Source organism: Hipposideros armiger, unplaced genomic scaffold (genome assembly GCF_001890085.2).
Source record: "Hipposideros armiger isolate ML-2016 unplaced genomic scaffold, ASM189008v1 scaffold_77, whole genome shotgun sequence".
In the NCBI taxonomy this organism is placed as follows: Eukaryota; Metazoa; Chordata; class Mammalia; order Chiroptera; family Hipposideridae; genus Hipposideros; species Hipposideros armiger.
This window is the reverse complement of record NW_017731427.1, coordinates 3,772,740-3,792,115: the sequence shown is the minus strand read 5'-3', so window position 1 is coordinate 3,792,115 and position 19,376 is coordinate 3,772,740. Positions and strand designations below refer to the sequence as shown.

General features: G+C 46.9%; 1 protein-coding gene across 5 annotated transcripts in view; it reads right to left on the bottom strand.

The window, feature by feature from the left end:
- Positions 1-353: 353 nt before the first annotated feature.
- Positions 354-19,376, bottom strand: part of FBXO15 (F-box protein 15) — a 51,811-nt gene continuing 32,788 nt past the window's right edge. For 4 of the 5 annotated variants that reach the window (XM_019643370.1, XM_019643374.1, XM_019643372.1 and 1 more), the window contains 2 exons: positions 6,748-6,872; positions 354-725 (listed from right to left, as the gene is read on the bottom strand). In XM_019643370.1, coding sequence (XP_019498915.1) covers positions 456-725; positions 6,748-6,872 — 395 coding nt within the window. In that variant the 3' untranslated portion in view covers positions 354-455. Of the gene's footprint in view, positions 726-6,466; positions 6,560-6,747; positions 6,873-19,376 lie in introns of those variants that run through there. The other variant, XM_019643371.1, reaches the window with a different exon arrangement.

The window sequence follows — 19,376 nt, the reverse complement described above, 5'->3', positions numbered from 1 at the left end:
GTTTCATTAAATACTAGTAAATACCAAAGTTCATATTTCAATATATCTTCTCATTTGGGGTTCTAACCAATAGAGAAAAACCTATCTATGCCTCCCACACACACACACACACACACACACACGACACGCATATGCACACACACTCACACAGTGATTGTGTGCTTAAGTAGAATACCTGGTTTTTGTAATTGTCAGGGTAGAAGAGCAGTAAATATATTTTTCCTTTTCATGTTATATGACTTATCATCGGAAAGCACTATTTTCATGTTTTAAAATTTTACCTTAATCCTCCAAACATTAGCTTTAAAATGACCCAGGAATCCTAATTTCTAATGTGAAATAAGAAAGCATCAAATGGACTACTGCTTTATTTTAACTTCCAGCACCAACAACAAAACTGGTGAATCCAAAATAAACAAATAAACAGCAATGTAATCTGCCACCTATGCTAATATTTAGTAGTGTGTCCCGAACCAATGGTTGATTTTTGCCACACTGAGGTAAAGGGCCAGGCTGACAATAAAGTGTTCTTCCGTCTCTTCAATCCACACCAGCTCCATGTGCGCTTTTCCTGCCGAGTCCATGTAGTCAACATGGTATGTCTGTCCCAAGAAATGAGGGCCGTCCGAGGGCCTGGGAGATGACCGCATGCAAACCGGGGAACTGAAACACCAAAAGGGTTCCCCATATTCATCCAACAGAGTCATGTCCATTACAGAACAACTCTACAAAGCAAGCACAAATATTCATAAGTGTGAGGATAACATGCCCAGTGAGAACTGACTTTCAGGTATAGTTAGTAAATGGAGAAACACATACGAGTGAAGCCTGTCACAAGGATGAATTCGAGTTCAGTGAGAGAGGGGAGAGGAGAGGAGAGAGAAAGCTAACAGGACGAGGGAACAGCATCTGCAAACAGCGTGAGAGAGCGTGACACATTTGCGAGACATTACTCAGCAAGGCTGGGCAGGGAGGGTGAGTCATGGGGGCCGGCCAGGTCAGCTCTGTCCATGCCCGCACCTCTGCCAGCCGCCAGCAGGACCCAGTACCAATAAAGGCATGTTGGGTAAAGGAGTGACAGCAATAACACGGATGGGAATAACAGCAGTGACAATAGTGATGTGGCTACTGGCTAGTGTTAGACTAGTGAAGAGGTGTCAATTAGCAGAGCTAGTAACTCGCAGGAAAGACGAGATGGAAGAAGCATTTACAAGACAAACTGAGCAGAAGCCGGTGTGGAGGTGAGAGGGAGGGAGCAGGTGGTCTACGTGCCCCTCCCTCTCCCATTACAGAAAAGGAGGAATGGGGAGAGGAGGGGGTTAGGCTCAAACACGCTGCCTCTAAAATGCAGGTGACAGACTTCACTGTATGGGGACTGCTTGGGGGCAGACAGCAGGAGACACTGGTAGTTATTAATATTATTTTAAAATGTATCTTTGATTGTGGTAAAATACACATAACATAAAATTCACCATCTTAACCATTTTCAGGTGTACAATTCAATGGCAGTAAGTGCATTCACACTGCTGTGCGACCATCACCACCATCTGCCTCAGGATAGCTTTCATCTGGCATAACTGAAACTCTTGACCCAGTGATAACAACACCCGATCCGCCTCCCCCAGCCCCTAGCAACCACCCTTTTCCTTCCTGTCTCTGTGAATTTGAGGACACGAGGTGCCTCAGAAGTGGAATCCCACAGTATTTGTCATTCTGTGCCTGGCTTATGTCACTTAACATAACGTCCTCATGGTCCATCCGCGTTGCAGCAGGTGTCAGGAAGTCCTTCCTTTTTACGGCTGAGTCACATTCCACTGCATGGACAGACCACAGAGTGTGTACCTACCCACCCGCTGGTGGACACCTGGGCTGCCTCTGCCTTTTGGCTGCTGTGGAATAATCTGCTATGAACATGAGTGCACAGTGTGAGCTGTGTTTTCTAACATGTTCTATGTACCAAACGCTAATCCAAGCAGTTTACTTACACTATTTTATTTAGCTCTCCAGAAACTACAAGGTAACATCAAGGCTAAAATCTACTAACACTTACCTTTTCGGCTATGGCTTGTTATTTGCTGTGACTTGTGCCGTATATTAGTGTTTTATTAATGACAACTCAGAGACCAGCATACACTGAGCATGGAGATCAGCATAATTATAGATATTGGAGATAGTCTAAGAGATCTGCATGAACTTGCATTCGGAGGTCCATACATTATCAAATGTGGTTGCAAAGACTGACCATTTGGACTCAACTATGATCAGGTCAAAAGGTCTTGACCCAAAAAATAGATATCTCAGGGAAATTTAAGGAACACAAACATCCCAGAAGTTGAAAACATGAGCTGTTGAATAAGTGGTGGAGGTGAGCTGGTTCCAGCTCTGGAGGAGACAGACGGAGCGGAGAGCAGCCACGTGAACCTGCTCCAATCGCGACATCACAGAGCAGAAAGCTCCTGCCTCCCGTCAGGCGGGGGCTGCCCGGGGGTCTGGACCTCGCTGCTGGTGGCCGTCCCAACCCGGGGGTCTGGACCTCGCTGCTGGTGGCCGTCCCAATCCTGAAGCAGAACTCAGCCCCACGAAAGCCTCTGCTTCCTGCACAACGGGGGCCGCAAGCTCACAGTCAGAGGAGAAGGGCCCTTCCACTCGGGGGCTGGAAAAAGGGACCGGAGGCCAATAGTGAGAGCTGGGAGGTGTCTCTCTGTTCGTGCTCAGGTGACCAGAGCCCTTCTGCAGGCAGCAGCTCTCAGCATGGCCACGGCAACTCCCAGGGAACACAGCAGGTCAGGAGAACCCAAGCCTTTCTCCCCCTTCACCCTTCATCTAACTACTCGTATAATGAATGGTCTCTTGGTTTCCTTACTTAAAACCTCATCAAAACCCACCAGGGCAGACACCGTGTCCAGAATCAGGACCAAGGAGGAGACGCCCTGGGGGGCCTACCATTCCAGAGGAACGTGGAGAAGGGAACCAAGGAGGATTCCTCAAGGGGCACAGACTCCTTGACTAGGATGCACTCATTCGCCCCACGCCCTGCAGCAAATGACTTACTGTCCCCGTTTCAGACCCCTCAGCTGCCAGGTAAGGAGGTGTGAGCTGACTCTCTCCAAAAGCCCCCCAGTTCTAAGGTCCAGCACTGTCCACTTCCCTCAGCCTAGAAAACGGCAGGCACACAGTGGGCACAGGAAACCCTTCAGTAACCTCCCACAGACACTGACACCCAAATCCAGGTTCCTCCCCATGGTGCTTAGGCCCTGCATGAGCTGCCCCAGCCTGCCCAGCTCCCCCCTGCCACCCCCAGCCAGCTCCACGCACAGCAAGGAGCCATGCCACACTGCCAAGTGCCAGCCTGGGCGCCGGCGCGGGAAGCACAGTGATCAGGTGGGTAGAGGACCTCTCCTGGCTCATGCAGCCTGCCTCCAGCCTCAGCAGCCCCCAGCCCCGCTTCACAGGGCGCACAGGCCATCTCCTCCTTTCCTCCGGGCCTCCCTCCGTCCTCCGCATCCTGCCTGAGGCGTCTCCTCTTCGTTTGGCTCCTTCTCCATAGCAAATCCCTCCTGTCCTTGGGGGGCAGGGGAGGGAAGGCAGGGGGGTGTGCTGTAGAACCGCCCACAGACCTTCCGCCACTCTCTCTCCATCTTTCTCCTACGTGAGCTGTTTCCACATCAGCCTCCCTGGGCGAGACCTTCTGGCACACACACCCTCAAGCAGGAAGCGGAACTCCTGTCCCTGGAGCAGTAAGCCAGCTTTCCTCATTTTCCTCACTTGCACCCCACTCACCAGGGAACTCTGCCAGATTCAGAATTCGGCGTCTGAGAAGAGCGCGGCGCTGGCACCCACGGGACACCACATTCCTTTACAGGTGTGGATTTTACAGGCACCATTGTCTGTAATCTCCCATTCCACGGCAGTACTCGTTAGCAAATTGGCCAAAGCATCTTTACTGGGGGAGACGGGGGGCACCGCCACAGCAACAAGCTGACCCTGTGACATGCCCAGCGGCGGGCTCTGCTGAACTCAGCTCTTCTAGCATACAGCGAAACTGGAGGTGAGCGTACGGAAATATCCAGCTTAAATTACAACTGACGCCAAGCTCCACACATGAGCCTAACGAAAGCATCTTCATTGGTCAGCGCCTCTGGTAGGAACTGCGAACAGACAGGCCAGGAGAGCGTTTCATTTGGAGTTGAACTGAAGGCTGGACAGGGAACCTGGCTGCTCCAAACCACTGTGAAACAGCGTGTTCGCCAGTCGGAGGGCGGCTGCCCTGTGTGGACTCACCGCTAATACATCAGCCTGTGGGCATCTCTACGTGTATCTGAGATTATAATCTGGCTTAAAGAAAACAGATCTGCTTATCACGTTTCTAGGTTGAATAATCTCCCTTATGAAATGACGAGCTGTCGAAGTCAGACTCCAGGCGCTGAAGCTACACCTACGTCCCATCCGATGACTTCCGTGCCAGTGAGTGTTGGTTGGGGGCCACCACCCTCTGGGCTCCCCTGACGAAGAGTCTTCTGGAAACAGTAAGCCAGGAGGACCTCAGGGACGCCTTTCCTGACCTCACATCACTTCAGACAATGCAGATGCGGCTGGCAGTCATCCATCTGTCATCATCATAAATGTCACTCCTTCGTCTTCTGTCCTTGTGACTAGAATCACAGGTTGGGATGGCGCGCTTTCTCACGACCGGGGCTCTGATAAGCATTGTAAGTGACAGTAATTAGGAGGCTGTTTGTACAATTTCCAGGGGAAGTGGTTCTTTGTTGGGCTTTAATAATTGCATGTTCCTAAGAAACTGGTTCCATTTCATGCCCTTGCTTATAGTTTTTCACTCCTTGAAACTGATTTCTTAGCACAGCTTAGTTTCCATGCACGTAGGGGTCAGGTAAACTCCTGACCCACAGGACAAAGATCAGGCACGTGACACCCTGGCCTGGCTTCTCTTCTCTGGGAACTCTAAAGACATTTCAGTCTTAACACCGAACCCAAATTATCAGCAGTGCAATGCAAGCCGGCCAGGCCCCAGGAGAGGGCACGTACTCTGCAGCAACTCTCACCTTCACCCAAAGCCCACCTGAGAGGGGGGGTTCTCGAGGGAAAATTGTCCAAGGGAGACGAAGTCCATTCCCAAGTTGAAGGACTTGAAATCCTGTGTTTAGATGAAGCTGTTTGGCTGGAAACTTGGGAGTGGGACTCACACTGGCTGAGGGACCTACAGACCCACTGTGGAGGCCATTGCAAAGCCCTGTCCTCAACTTCTGAGAGCTGCTGCAGGAAATCTGTCACCGCATTTGCTGCGGAAGTCTGCCCTACATACCCGCCCACGGGGGACTGTGTTTTTAATGATCAGAGCCAGAATGAAGCTTTGTTTCTCGGTATAATTACTACGCTTCCCTAGGAACTAAGGAACGGCTCTCATCCTGCTCTCAACTACCAGAAAAGACAAAACACAATGATTTTTTAAAATAGGCTGACCCTCGAAGTCTATTTTTATTTTGATATTTTATTTCGGTGCATATTTTTATAAGACCCATCTAAATCCATTTGTAAAAGGTCAGATCTGTGGTCTTCAATATTCTTCTGTGTGCAATAAACATAATATTTACCAAAGTTTAAATATTTGCTTACAAGCAAACAGAGCTAATAAAGTATCTCATGATTCCAAACAGCACATGGCCTGAGAGACGGCCCAGCTGACCTGAACAGCACAGGCTGGGACTGTGCACACCCTCTTACACGTGGATTTCTCCAATAAATACTGTAGATGTACCTTCCTTTAGATGTTCTTCACAATGTGTTCTCCTCTCTAGCTTACCTTATTGCAAGAACGCAGTATAAGATACACGTAACATACAAAATACGTGGTAACTGACCGTTCATGTGATTGGTAAGGCTTCCGGCCAACAGCAGGCTGCTAGTAGTTAAATTTGGGAGGAGTCTGAAGTCACACGTGGATTTTCCACTGCACGGGGCTCGGCACTGTTCAAGGGTCAAGTGTGCTTAGTGATAATTAAGTCTTTCTAACGCTCAGTGGTCTGACGCTCATGGCCTCAGCCCTCATGACTGATAGTTCAGACAGGTGTGCAGACCCGTGTGGCAGAAAAAAGCCACGTCACGGGAGGGCCCTGTGTTCACGGGACATGGATCCCACTGACTGTGAAGATCCTACTCACCCCACAAAATGAAGCCAGGGGTAACGTGAGCCAGGGCAGCTGTGGGCACAAAGGTCACAGGAGAGAAGGAAACCATGTCCCCCCTCCCCTGCCAGCTCCCAACCACTAAACCAACTCTCCCATCCACGTGGCTAGTTTTTGCGAGGGGTGTGAACTGGTTTAACTGTTCAAGGAAAGAGCTGTGTCCTGGAAGTCATAACTGCAATGAGTTTTAAGTTGGTGGGTGAGGAATTAAGACATTTTGAGCAAATGCTTCCTGCCTGATCCAACCCCCAGCTCCACTCTCTCACCACAAAACCAACAGACGCAGGGGCTCCGAGGGGGTGCAGGGGTGCCACCACGGCCACTCAGCCCATTCTGCCTCTCCTCCTCCGTCACTCTCCCTGCAAAACCAAAGGTCCTCAGGAGGCATCTGATGGACGAACCAGCCATCGATGGCTGTAGACACACGCACACGCCTTCACGACAGCAGAGGAAATCCAGGACTTTACAAGCCGCATCACACACATGCACCAACAGACATGTTTATTATACAGAAACCAGGTTACCATAAGAAGAGAAAACAAGTTACCTTTATACAGCCATCAAAAATATCAGTTCTCCAGGAGAGGCCAACTTTTCCAACAAGAGGCAGGTGGTCTGTGTTATTTTTAGAATGGATCACAACGAGCTTCGCATATCCATTTTCAATACATCCTGAAAAGATTTAATATTTTTCAAATTACTATAACCAACGCAGGACAAGTCACGGCTCTTAGGTTTGCTGCTCCGTAAAGGATGGCTCATCTAACAAGTCCTGGAGCCTCTGACAAAGGAAGGCACTGCCGGAGCCACCCCGCCTCTGAGGTGAGGGCAGGGCAGTGCACCTGCGCCCCAGGGACAGAGGATGAGTGTGCGCTCTGGAAAAGTGACCTCAGAGGCGAGTCGGGCAGGGGGCGGGGGGAACCGGGACTCCCACCCACCCTGTCGCTCGTAGAGGGACAGCTAAGGAGGCAAAGCTTCTTCTGGTGTGCTAGGCCAACAGCAGTGAAAATGGAAAGCCAGAACTGGAAGCAGACCCCAGAAATGCCCCAGAGAGGACACTGAACGTGAGGGGGCAAGAAGAGGTGTCGGAGGAAGGAGGGGTTTGGGGGCAGGTGAGCATGGGTGCTGCTCACGGAAGTCAGACGCCTCGCACGCGCTCACCACCGTCTTGAGAGCAGAGGCCCTGCCCCTCCTCTGACCAGCCCGAAGCTAAGAGCAACCTCCCTCCGAAGTGCCCGTCCCAGCCCAGGCACAGCGCCTTCCAAGGCTCCTTCCTGTGAGGGGCGCCTTCAGTACAGCTCAGCTTCACATGACCATGCGATCACATCCTGAAAAGCCACCATCATGCGTTAACAACAACATAGCACATTCACTCACATCAAAGACACCTTCAGAGAGAAACACCTGAACAAAGGTAAGCTGCAAGTCACAGGGTAAAGCGGATGGAAGAAGGATGGAGAAGGGCGAATGTGCTTGGACCCTACCTAGGCTGGTTACTTCACAGGACAAAGTAAGACCAAAGCCCGGGGAGCCAAAGCCCTATTCTAGAAATTCTACACGGTGCTCTCACATAAGTGTAGCCAGAAGGTTAAAACCAGGGCTCCGCCAGCAGCTTGTCTGTGACACAGCAACGGGCTTTAAGTGAGAGCCCCGAGAGGCAGAGTGTTTGGGGCTCTACAGGAGGGAGCTTCTTAGCCTGGGCTACACACCCGACCGACCAGGCTTGCTTTATTCCAAGGACACGGGATGCCGAGTAATTAGCGAGAAGTGTGAAGCTGCGCTCCTCCCCACCGTAGGCAGGTGTAGGAGTGAATGCCAAACCACGCGGACCCCTCCCAGGCAACGGCTCTTCGGTTCCGCGGAAGCAGGGAGGGCCTCTGAAAAGCAAGGCCTCAGAGGAGGCGCAGTAATGACAATCGGAGTGGACCAGATGCGGCTCCACATTACTGCACAGCCATGTGCAAACGCGAAAGACCTCCAACTGGCCACAGCCGAGGCAGGCATGTGTGCTGGCAGCTGGACGGCGCCGGACAGAAAACCAGATTTCATTGTCCATGTGGCCTGTCCTCAGGACACTGCAGAAAACGGACCCCGAAGTACAACAGCCGATAACATCTCAATGGCAATTGTCGGAGCTAATGAACATGAAATCTCGGCAGGAAGCAAGTGCTGCTGTTACTCTGTCATTACCAGATATCCCCTGCTTTAGAACAACTACTATAATATTTGCAGTATCTTAAAAGGTCAGAGCCCTTCCCACCAACCCTCTGTAGCTACTATTTCTGCAAGACAAAAAATAAACAAAGCTCTTCCCACATTTAAACAACTGGCACACAGAATGTATGTGTGAAAGTGTGTACATTTAGACAGGTAATAGTTCTGAGTACTTGTTATACACCAAGCATGGTGGGAAGCACTTTGCATAGCAGCTTAAAAGACTGCTTTTAAAGAACACCTATAACACCACCATTCATTAGCTATGAGAGTTTTCTGGATCCACAGGTTGAGGAAACGAGACACACAGAGGTTAACAGTGCCCTGCCCGAGGTCGTACTGCTGGAAAGTGGTAAAGACATGATACAAACCTGCTCTGAATTGAGTCCATGTTATAATAGACTAAAACATAAACAAAAGGGAAAACGTAATCACCTATTACTTTAAATACTGAGAGTTTATAATGTGGGTTTAAATTATCATGAAACCGTGCTTTCGTATTACTGCCAATAAAGAAAAATCTATAAATGAGCAGGCTAAGTACACTGGGGAATCATTTACAGCTCCCCAAAATGCCTGGTAATTCCTCCACCTGTGAGTCCCACACTCACTATCGCCCATTCCCAACCTGCGTTATAATTCAGTCATGAGGAACCTGGGTCCCTTGGCTGTGAGCTAACGTACCCTTACGGAATTCCTGTGTTCCTTAAACCACTCAGAATAAATCCTAACCTTAGCCTACCAATGCATAAGACCGTCCCCAAAATGTAGGCATGCCATTCGAGGCTCACCGACCTTGGCTTCCAGTGACAGCCACTTAAAGCATGGCCTCACTGCAAACCCTGCCCAGCCACTCACTAGCTGTGTAACTATGGTCAGGCTCCACGCTGAGTAAAAAGAAGGACACAAATAGGACTTTATAAGCCTTTGTGAAGATGAATGGAACTAATAATAAATATTAACATTACAGAGAATGTTATTACATATGCCAGGCTAAGTGTGCTAAACACCTTATATGCATTATCTCAACAATAATATTCTATCTGTAGAGCCAGTCTACGGCCAGGCAGGAAGTAGAGATGCACCATGTTCACAGACTGCGAGGTTCAATACGATTAAGATATCCACTTACCCAAATTGATCTTAATCATAATCCCAGCAGGCATTTCAATAAGTAATTTATAACTAATCAGAATTAATAAATAGTAAAACTTGATGAAACGACTCTAAAATTCATATGGAAATGATAAGGACCTGAAATAGCCACACAATCTTGAAAAGATGAAAAAAGTTGATTTCAAGTCTTACTGTACAGCTACAGCAATCAAGACAGTGTGGTATTTGCCATAAAGACACACAAATAGATCAACAGACTAGAATACAGGCATTCAGAAAGAGACCAACCGTGTTGCAAGCAACTGATTATTGAAAAAGACATCAAAATAATGCGATGTTAGAACAAAGTCTTTTCACAAGTGGTGAAAGAAAAACTTCAACCCTTACCTCACACTTTACACAAAAATTAATTAGGGATGGATCATAGACCTAAAATGTAAATGCTAAAGCCATATTACAGCTAGAATAAAAAGTATTTCTGTAACCTGGGGTACAAAAAGCGTTTAAGATAGAAAAAAAGAAAACAATGATCATAAAATAAAAAACTGATAAATTAGATTTCATCAAAATGAGAAACTTCTCATCATTAAAAGATGCCATTAGGACAAGGAAGAAGTGAGCCTCAGGCTGGGAAAAAATAGTGCCAAATCTATCTGACAAAGGACTGGTATCCACAATACATAAAGAACATTACAATTCAGGAATAAAGGGGTAAACAACTCATTTTTTTTACAAAGGAAAAAGAATTAAGAGATACCTCCAAACAAAGATATGCAAATGACTAATAAGCACACAAAAAAGCACTTAATATTACTGGCCATCAGAAAATGAAAATCAAAACCACCATGAGGTACCACTACCAGCACACAGGAGATCGCCTAAAATAAAAGACTAATCACATCAGATGTTGGTCAGGATATGGGACAACCAGAACATTCATACATTGATGATAGAGGTGTAAATGGTGCAACCATTCTAAGAAGAAGAAGAAGAATAGCAATAATAATAAGAAAAAGCAATTTCTTACACATAAACAAAAATTTTAATACATAAACCTACAATAAGACCCAACAATTCCAGACCTAGGTATTTGGCCATAAAAAACGAAAACATGTGTCCACAAAAAGAGACTTTCACAGCAATTCTATAGCAGCTTTACTCATAATAGCCCAAAACAGAAAATAAACCACATTTCATGTCCATCAACAGGTGAGCAAATTGCGGTGTATTCAGTCAACGGAAAACTACTCATCAGCAATTAGGAATGACTAACAATGCTGCCACACGGTATAGATGAGACTCAAAAACATTTTGCCAAAAGAAAGAATCTGGACATAAAACAAGGCAACGAAAGAATCCAGAAACAAGAATACATGCTGCACGATCCCATTTATATGAAGTTTCTAGAACAAGCGAAACTAGTCTGGGGTGAAAAAAAAATCAGAACAATGTATGTGGAAGTTCTTGTACTAGTCTTGTGGTTTTTTTCTAAGTTGGAAATTATATCAAAATAAAACGCGACAGAAGAACTGGCATTCGGGAAGGGCAAGCTGCGAGCTGTGTGAACCTTCCTGCGAAGGCCCTACTGCTCGCTGCTCGCTGCTCGCTGCACTGGCTGCTCCATTCCTATCCAACCTGTAACTGGGCAAGCCCCAAATCTGTGGCCCCAGTCCTCAGCCGCCTCCTCGGCTGATAGCACCCCTCTGTCTTCACTAATCCCTCCTTTCCTAAACCCTGCTGCACACAAACGCTTTCACCTTTAATTATACTGACTTGTTTCTGCGTGTTAGAGCTGTGTCCTCAGGTAACCTACAGTCTTCGGGAATAGGGCTCACGTCTTCTATGGCATGTTAACGGCTTCTAATACCATTTCTCATTTCTCGGCTATGACTAGAGTTTTTGTTGTTGTTGTTGTTGTTGTTGTTGTTTTTGCCTCAGAATAGAACACAGAAAAGGTGGGAAATAAAGAATGTGGGGAGGAGTGACTGACTGATTTTCCTAAGGCAAACAAAGAAGAGGGGAGTAGGTTAAATTAGATCAGAGCTGCCTGAAGCAGGGAGAACAGAACACAGTGTAACTAAACAGAGAAACCCAATTTCACTGGGGAAATTGAATGAGACGGAACCCTAGATCGCCATCTGAGAGACCAACTCAGTGACACACGAATAAATGCAGCAGACATCAGTAGCAGCTCTCAGGCGTGTAAAGAGAGGGAGGCCCTATAAACTCAAAAAGATTTGCCAGAATATTAACATGTGAAAGTTGCAGAGACCTGACACTACAGAGGAATAATTAATAACCAGATGGTATGATCATTAGACTCTGATGATCAAACAGAATTGGGACTAGCTCTTAGGACAGAAAACCCTTTAGTAGTCCCAACTCGCTGTGAGGCGTCTAACATAAATCTTCTCAAGGCACACACACGGCCTCTCTCTTTTTCTCAGCTAATTATTTTCAGATACCTCTCTCATTTTCCAAACCCCTGACCTACCTGAAAGGTAAGCAGCTATATGTAGACATAGATCATGGAATACCAAAGGAGGGGAGGTCTCTGAACATGATGAGGACCGGAACTCTCGCTTCCATCTTTGTTAAGTAGGCTGCAAAAGTCACATGAATTGGAGCTGTATTGGTGAGAGACTGAAAAAATAGAACTTGCAGTTGTCTAGGACCTTGCCCTCCCCAGTTCAGGCTTGGTGGATGTGATGACACCAATAAAATCTCCTAGAATCTTCTGAGCCACAGGGTCTCTATTCCTTTCATATTAACTGGGACCCTAAATGACTACATTTGCTGGTGATGCTGTTCCTGATACTGGTGACAATTGCCTTGATTTTAAAGAAAATAAAGTATGGACTTAAGCTCTTTAACAACTCACTGTTCATTAGTTCAATAGTGTTTGAAAATAGCTTTCTCTATTGATCTATTTAAACGTTCCGTTGGTATTTTCACAAGACCCAGTTCTAGTTTCCATGCTTTTGGACTCGTTTTCTATCAGTCCAGTCCATTTGAGCATAGATTAGTTTTTCTAGACTAGTCCTTCCAAAGACACTTAAGGGCATGTATGTGGTTATTTGCTTGCGCTCCCCAACACCTGGTCTGCGTCTCCTGCTGAGCATTTTGCAGTGTTCCTGTGAGAAACACACACAGGTAGGTCAGCCCGTGCTTCCGACGGTAGAAGTGAGGCTCAGAAACGCTGCATCCCATTTGCCTGGCCACAGGACTGAGTCAGGGACGCGTTCACGACCAGAGCCAAGGACATGCAATGAGACTTGGGGGGCAGATGGGGGGCGGTGTCTCGGAAAGGACATGCATTTATAATTGTCCCCAAAGAACTGCTGATCATTCAAGAAGTTAGAAAAGCATCATCAAGGTGAGCAGTGTTCTGTTATCAAAATCTAAACAAACTGAAAATCTCATATCCTTCCTTTTAAATGATTAAAAGAATTCAAATCACCAAAAAGAGCAAATCAAAATCTGAGGTCCAGTCTCAAGCAGAAGCCAGAGTCCACGAATGCACATAGAGATGAAAAAGGGCTCGTCTGAGGGACATCAGAGCCCCCTGAGGCTCCTCCTCGCATGTCCTGTGTCACAGCAGAGCCAGCCCCAGGGGTGCAGCTGTAAAGGGAGCCCCACAGCTGCCTGCTCTGCTGTCACCATCATGAGACTCTCACTAATGTTCTCACGAGGAGCCCCGCTGCTGTATGGCACACTGCGCCCCACAAATCACGGAGCCTGTCTTGCCTACACGTAAAGTGCCACCTGCTCCTGATGTGTTCTGACACGTGCATGGCTAGCTGGGGCCGCCCATCCCATGAACAGGGGCTTGTAATGCTGAGTTTTCATGGGTCGCCAGCGTACAAAGCAGGAAAAATGGAGTAACAACCACTGATAAGGATGCCGTAAGGAATTATCTGTTCTTATTTTTCTAGGTAATCACCACCTAGACAGGACAGGACTATTATTTCGAATGGCTCCCTGTTATGATAAATGTTTAAAGAAGCTGACCTAGAAACACAGAAAGTAATTAGCATCAAGGAACACAGGGAACAAAAGGAGACATGAATTTTTAGAGTCGCAACATTAAAAATGAGATGCTACACTGTATGTGGAAAACATCTGAAAGAAACAATAAAAATTTGAAACGAATTTCTTAAAGAGAGGTTATCTGGGCTTATCAGGTTGTGCTGCTAAGGACTTGAACAGCCCTATTTTGAGTAAGAATTTCGAAAGAAGTTTCTGAGGCCCGTAACTTCTTTTTATCCCCTCAACATTTTCTAGTATGCCTTACAGAATAATCACTGAATATGCATCGTTTAATTAGTATTTTAATGGAAAACATATTGCAAAACTCTACAGGACATAGAAGAAATCCAACAAACATAATTGAAACAATCAGAAAGAATTAGTCACCGCACAACCCAAAAGTGAAGGATCAATGATGGGAAGAAGGTGCCGGGTCTACTTCAGGGCTGTCTCTCCCAAAGACCGTGAAAGGAACTTAAATAAACAGAGACAGCTCAAAACCCTAAACAAAAACATACCACTTCCTTCCAAATGAATATACACACTTCATAGGAATCTGATCAAAATCCAAATGAAATATTTGAAAATCTGGCCAAGTAATTATTAAATACACATGAAAGAATAATAAATGACAAAAACTGAGAAATCTTTGATGAAAGTTCATTACTAAGAAACGTTACATTTGGAGAGGGACATGTATTTTCATAACAAAACACACAAGTAAAGCCTGAATCCTCTTGTCTGGTGGGGACACAGGCAGAAGGGGAGCTGAGCCCCGACAGAGAGAAAAAACCTGAGAGGGAAAGGCGTGGAGTCCGTGCAGAATTTTCAGCTTAATCAAAAGGAAGCACAGGTTTACATACAATTAAAAAAACCTTTGAGCAGTCCAAAACAACATACTCGTATACCAAGTTAAAAGGCAGAAGACAAAATGGAGAAAACACTTGCAAAGAATATAACACATGTAAATTCCGTGAGCATTTAAAACAATGGAATCCATCAAACAGAAACAATTAGAAATTCAGTTAGGAAAGAGTTGTAAAAATAATACAAGAGCAACAACACATGCCCAGCGTCCCGGAGACACTCCTTGCTGCCCCACTTTAGTCCTCCATGGGCCTTGTAAGGTAGGTGATGCTACGTTGCCCCAGGTCGCGCACCTGTGAGGGGCGGAACTGAGCTGGGTCCTAGGATTATGCACCTTAAACAGCCCATCTGATGGCCGTACAATAACCGTAAACCTCCGCTATCATCAACAGGTTTTTAAACAGTCAACTGAACTTTCAAAGGCATATGCAAATTTAAAACAGATGTCACTTTCACCTCTCAAATCATCAAAGATTTTTCAAAGTAACACTCATAATAGTAGTGCTACAGTCATGAAAAATGGAGACCTAAATGCCCACCATTGAGAGAGCAGGTCAATAAATCATGATCAAACCAAACAATGGAATGTCATACAACTTTTTAAAATCAAATTTTCAGAGATGACTTACTGACACGGGAAAACGCTCACAATGTAATTATACGGGGAGAAAGCAGACACTGCTCCAGTAATGTGGGCCACAGATATAATCTAAAAGTGGAACAAAATAATAAACAATTGTTGTCCCTGGCTGACTTTTATTTGCTTCTGTATAAACTTCTGTATATTCAGAATTTCAAACCACAAAATAAGATATTAGTTTTTAAGTGCATTTTTACAAAAGCACAAATGAAAAGTCAAATGGCAGAAGCAGCACACTCTGTTACTTAAAAATCCTTTCCCTTTGCCTCTCTGCTCTCACTCGCCCTCTCAGTCCTGATAAAAAGACTACAATACAGTGCAAAGCCTTTCTCCTTCATCTTCTGAGATTGGTAATAATTAGTTTGGTACAAAGATCACTGATCACGCCCTTTCTCAAGCTCTGGTTCCACTTCCAAGACACAACTGGACTGCTTCTGGTCCGCCCCTTCAGAGGCTGTCCCATTCTCTCGTCCAAGTGCTCACAGAGCCTCTGTGCAGAAAACAGTTACCACCGCAGGCCTGGGAGGTCTGTTCTCAGGACGACCTGCTTGCAAGGGTGGCCCTGCCGGCATCTGTGGACGTGGACCTGTTCCTACCTGATGAGAGCGCCTCCACGCTCTGTGCCACCAAGGTGCTCTATGCTCATCTTTCCTTCGCGAGTCTGCACTCTGGGTAGTGCCAGGCGGGGGGGGGAGGCGGGAAAATGGGGGTCCTAGGAAAATGCCTAACGAGCTCTACAGGTCCGTAACGTTTCACATGTGCTCCCACCACTCACTCCGGGGGCACTGAGCACATCCTGTGAGACCCCCGGAGCGTGTGCTTCGTTTCCTGGGACAGCACCCCACCACCTTTCCCTTGGCTAACCCTGCTCCTCCCCCTCTCACCGTCATGAATCTTAGCCACCGGTACCACTCTACCCTGAGTCTTGCGCGCCCTCCCGCGGACCACCGAGCCAGGGCTCAGGGTTGGTCTTGGGGACCCAAGGCCAGCAGTCCGTCCACATTTCCAAAAGAACAGGAAACAAAATGTATACAGAAGAACCCACAAGGCACTTTTATAAGCCGACCTCAAGTTCTCATTTGCAAATTACTCGTTCAGTATTTCCTTGTCGTTCATCCTCCCCTCCGTTTTACCGCTCATAAATCCAATTCCGACGACAAAATATTTCTTCACTTAAACGTCCTCTCAGCTTAATTTTTGGGGCAATATACTAAGAAGCAGGTAGCAACTACGCACAGGTTCAGGGATCAGAAATTCTTTGAAAAGGAATTAGTGGGATCCCTTTCCAAAAAACTCTTAATGCAGCCACGACTTGTCAAAGTGGCAGAATACATAAAAATACAAGGAGAGAAAACTTCCCAGAGCTTGGGGGAGGAATCTGACAAATGTCCAAGGAGAAAGTCAAAGGAACCTTCAGGGAGAGAAGAAAAGCCACAGATCCTTTTAAGTCACCATCAGGTAGGCTCAGAGGCAGGCAGTCCTGTCCCGACACAGTGGCTGGCTGAGGGGGAGTAATGTCAGGACTCTATTTAAGACGATCCGTTATGAAATGAGGACCAAGACTTCTCCTGACACGCCACTGCAGACCTGCTCGGACCTGGAAGGGTGGTGCGGGTGTTACCACCCTGGGAACTGAGCCCCCCCAATCAGCGCTGGAATCCAAAGCCAAGAGCCTTAGCTGTGGCCCTACGTGGACCAGGATGGCACTGCCGGGAGCAACACGCTCACCCCTGAGTCTCCCGTCAGGCAGCTCGGGCGCGACCCTCCCCTCTGTGACTCAGGAATCTCACTCCACGCACCAACAGCTAACCAGGGCCTCCTGGTTTGCTTTTGGTAATATGTATCATATATTTTTTTTAAATCCAAAGGACCTTGTAGCAAAGTAGCTGAGACAGAGTTAAGAAAATAGAGCAAAAGGGTATTTTGTTCAGAGAAAGTACTTTGAGCATCAGACGACCAGAGCTCACTTTGCAGGCTCCTCTGGGCTAGTTCTGTCTAAAGGTAAACATGGCTCAAATCCTTTATCTGTTTTCCCTGCATAGTTGAGTCTATGGATCTCTTAATCTTAAGTAACTTATTCTATACAATGCGTTCTATCCCAACACTCTAAAACTACGAAGATGACGAAGATGTACTCAGCTATATAAATATATAGTGGTACGATTAACTAAAATAGCTTCTAATTGCTTTGCTGTTAAGTCCCATATTTATCAGAATAATTTGACAATAGACTCTGAAACTGCAAAAGGTGCATACAGGTATTCTGCTCCATCCATCTGGGTATCTATTACTACTGCAGTGATACCATACTTTTTCCTGTTACTGTAGTTTATAGTGTGTTTCACATTTGGTAAGGCCAGGCCCCTCTTACTACTCCTTTTCAAAATTTATTCAAGACCTGAAGGGGATAACGCAGGTGTTTGCTTTATGATAATTTGTTTCATGCATTTCTCTCTGTCATTTCACAATCCAAAGAAGTTTAATTAAAAAAGAGAAAAGCAAGGGAACAATTAATATGATGTACAGAACAGTGGTGACACAAGTACAGAACTGGCAGAGAGGGGCGTGCCGGAGAGCAGGAAGGGACACACAGATGGCTTCAAAGTTATCGGCAATGGTCTATATTTTAAACTCTGTGGTGGCTACATGGGGTTTTCTAAGTTTTTCTGTAGCCTATACACATGTCACACATAGAAAAGAGTATACTATCTCTTAAATAAACTTTTAAAATAAAACTTTATCAGCCATTCCACATGCATATGTGTATTTCTAAATGGATGTTAGGCTCACATTCCTAAGTTTCATGATAAATTTCCATTGGGATTTTTTAATAGAACCACAAGGAATCTGTGGACTACAATGGTACATCTTCAGAATTCTTACTTTAAAATGGACTGATGGGAATGATGCCACAAAATGACCAAATCCAGGCTCTGTTGATAAATTATGTCGTATTTAGAGCCGTGTCCTTTCGGGGCTCCATGACCCCATGAGCTTCGCCTGGACCACTCCCCCTGAACCCGCCCAAACGTCAGTGACCTCCGCTCTCCTTGGGCTGCGTCCCTCAGAGGCCTCCAGGAAGCCCAGGTGCTTGTCACCTGGCTTCGCAGGCATCCCTGTACCCACCCAGTGCGTGCAGGGCAGGTGCCACATCTGACACACACCGATCTCCCTGCGCCGGGCACAGCCCAGCCCCTGGCCTCGTCCGGTGGCTTCCTGCCACTCCCTACAGACGGCCTCCTGCGAGTCAGGCCAAGCGTCTGGCTTCTCACTGATGACAAGCAGATAGAGCCACTCAGTTCTAGGGACAGGACGATAACACGGTTTACCCTTGATAGAGAGAAAGTGTTCTTTAAAAACAGGGCAGAGTGCTGTCATGCCCAACTGCAATGACAGGGCTGGAATTTACTAAATATACCGCGTGGTACCACAAGAGAGTCTCTCAAAATACCGTAGAGGACATTGGCGTTTGTACTTTGTTAACAGAGTGACTCTGATGGCAACAGCGCCCTCTGCTGGCTCCTCACGGTAGAGCCACAGGCAGAGGAAACGCATCTGAGTCTTGTGAAGCCTTCTTACGATGAACATTTGTTTTCTTACTGTGAACACAGCTGATGAAGGTGACTCAGCCCCATCTCAGTCCCCATCATTCCCATTTTACTTAGCCTCTTGCTCATTGTAACGACCATCTAACCCCCACGGGAGTTTAGCAGAATTAGCAGAAATTTTGCTTAAAGGCCGCTTCAGAAGGCAGCAGAGAAGGCCCTGTGTGACCACACTTCCGGTGCCAACACTTTAAAAAGACAGCCGCACACACAAGAAGTCACACACGCGGAAAAGTACAAATACACAGGAGACAGTGCGGCCGCGTGGGTAGCTCCCAGCTCTGGGGCAGCCGCGTGGGTGCAGAACCGGCTCCGCCACGTGTGAGCAGCAGGAATCGGAGAACCGACCTCCACTGTCAGCTTCAGCCTCAGCGGCTTGGTCAGTAACAGCACGGGAGAGGTGACAGGACCCAGCTCCCGCCCGGGCTTGCTGGAAAGAGCAGGTTAAATAATATAAATATAAATGGCTCGGCAAGCAGCTGCTGGCGCCCCCAGTTCTCCATCACCATCCCCTGTGGCACGAAGGGCCCAGCTCGTGCACGGGGAAGGCCGGCAGTGCTTCGCCAACATCGGGCTGTATTTGTTTAGAACTCGGAGAAGCCGGGGCCTCTCCTCTGAAGCTCTAGACGCCCCACAAGACAGGCCTCCACCCACGCCCTGCAGAACAGAACGACAGGCTCTCAGGAGGCAGCAGACCACGTCTGA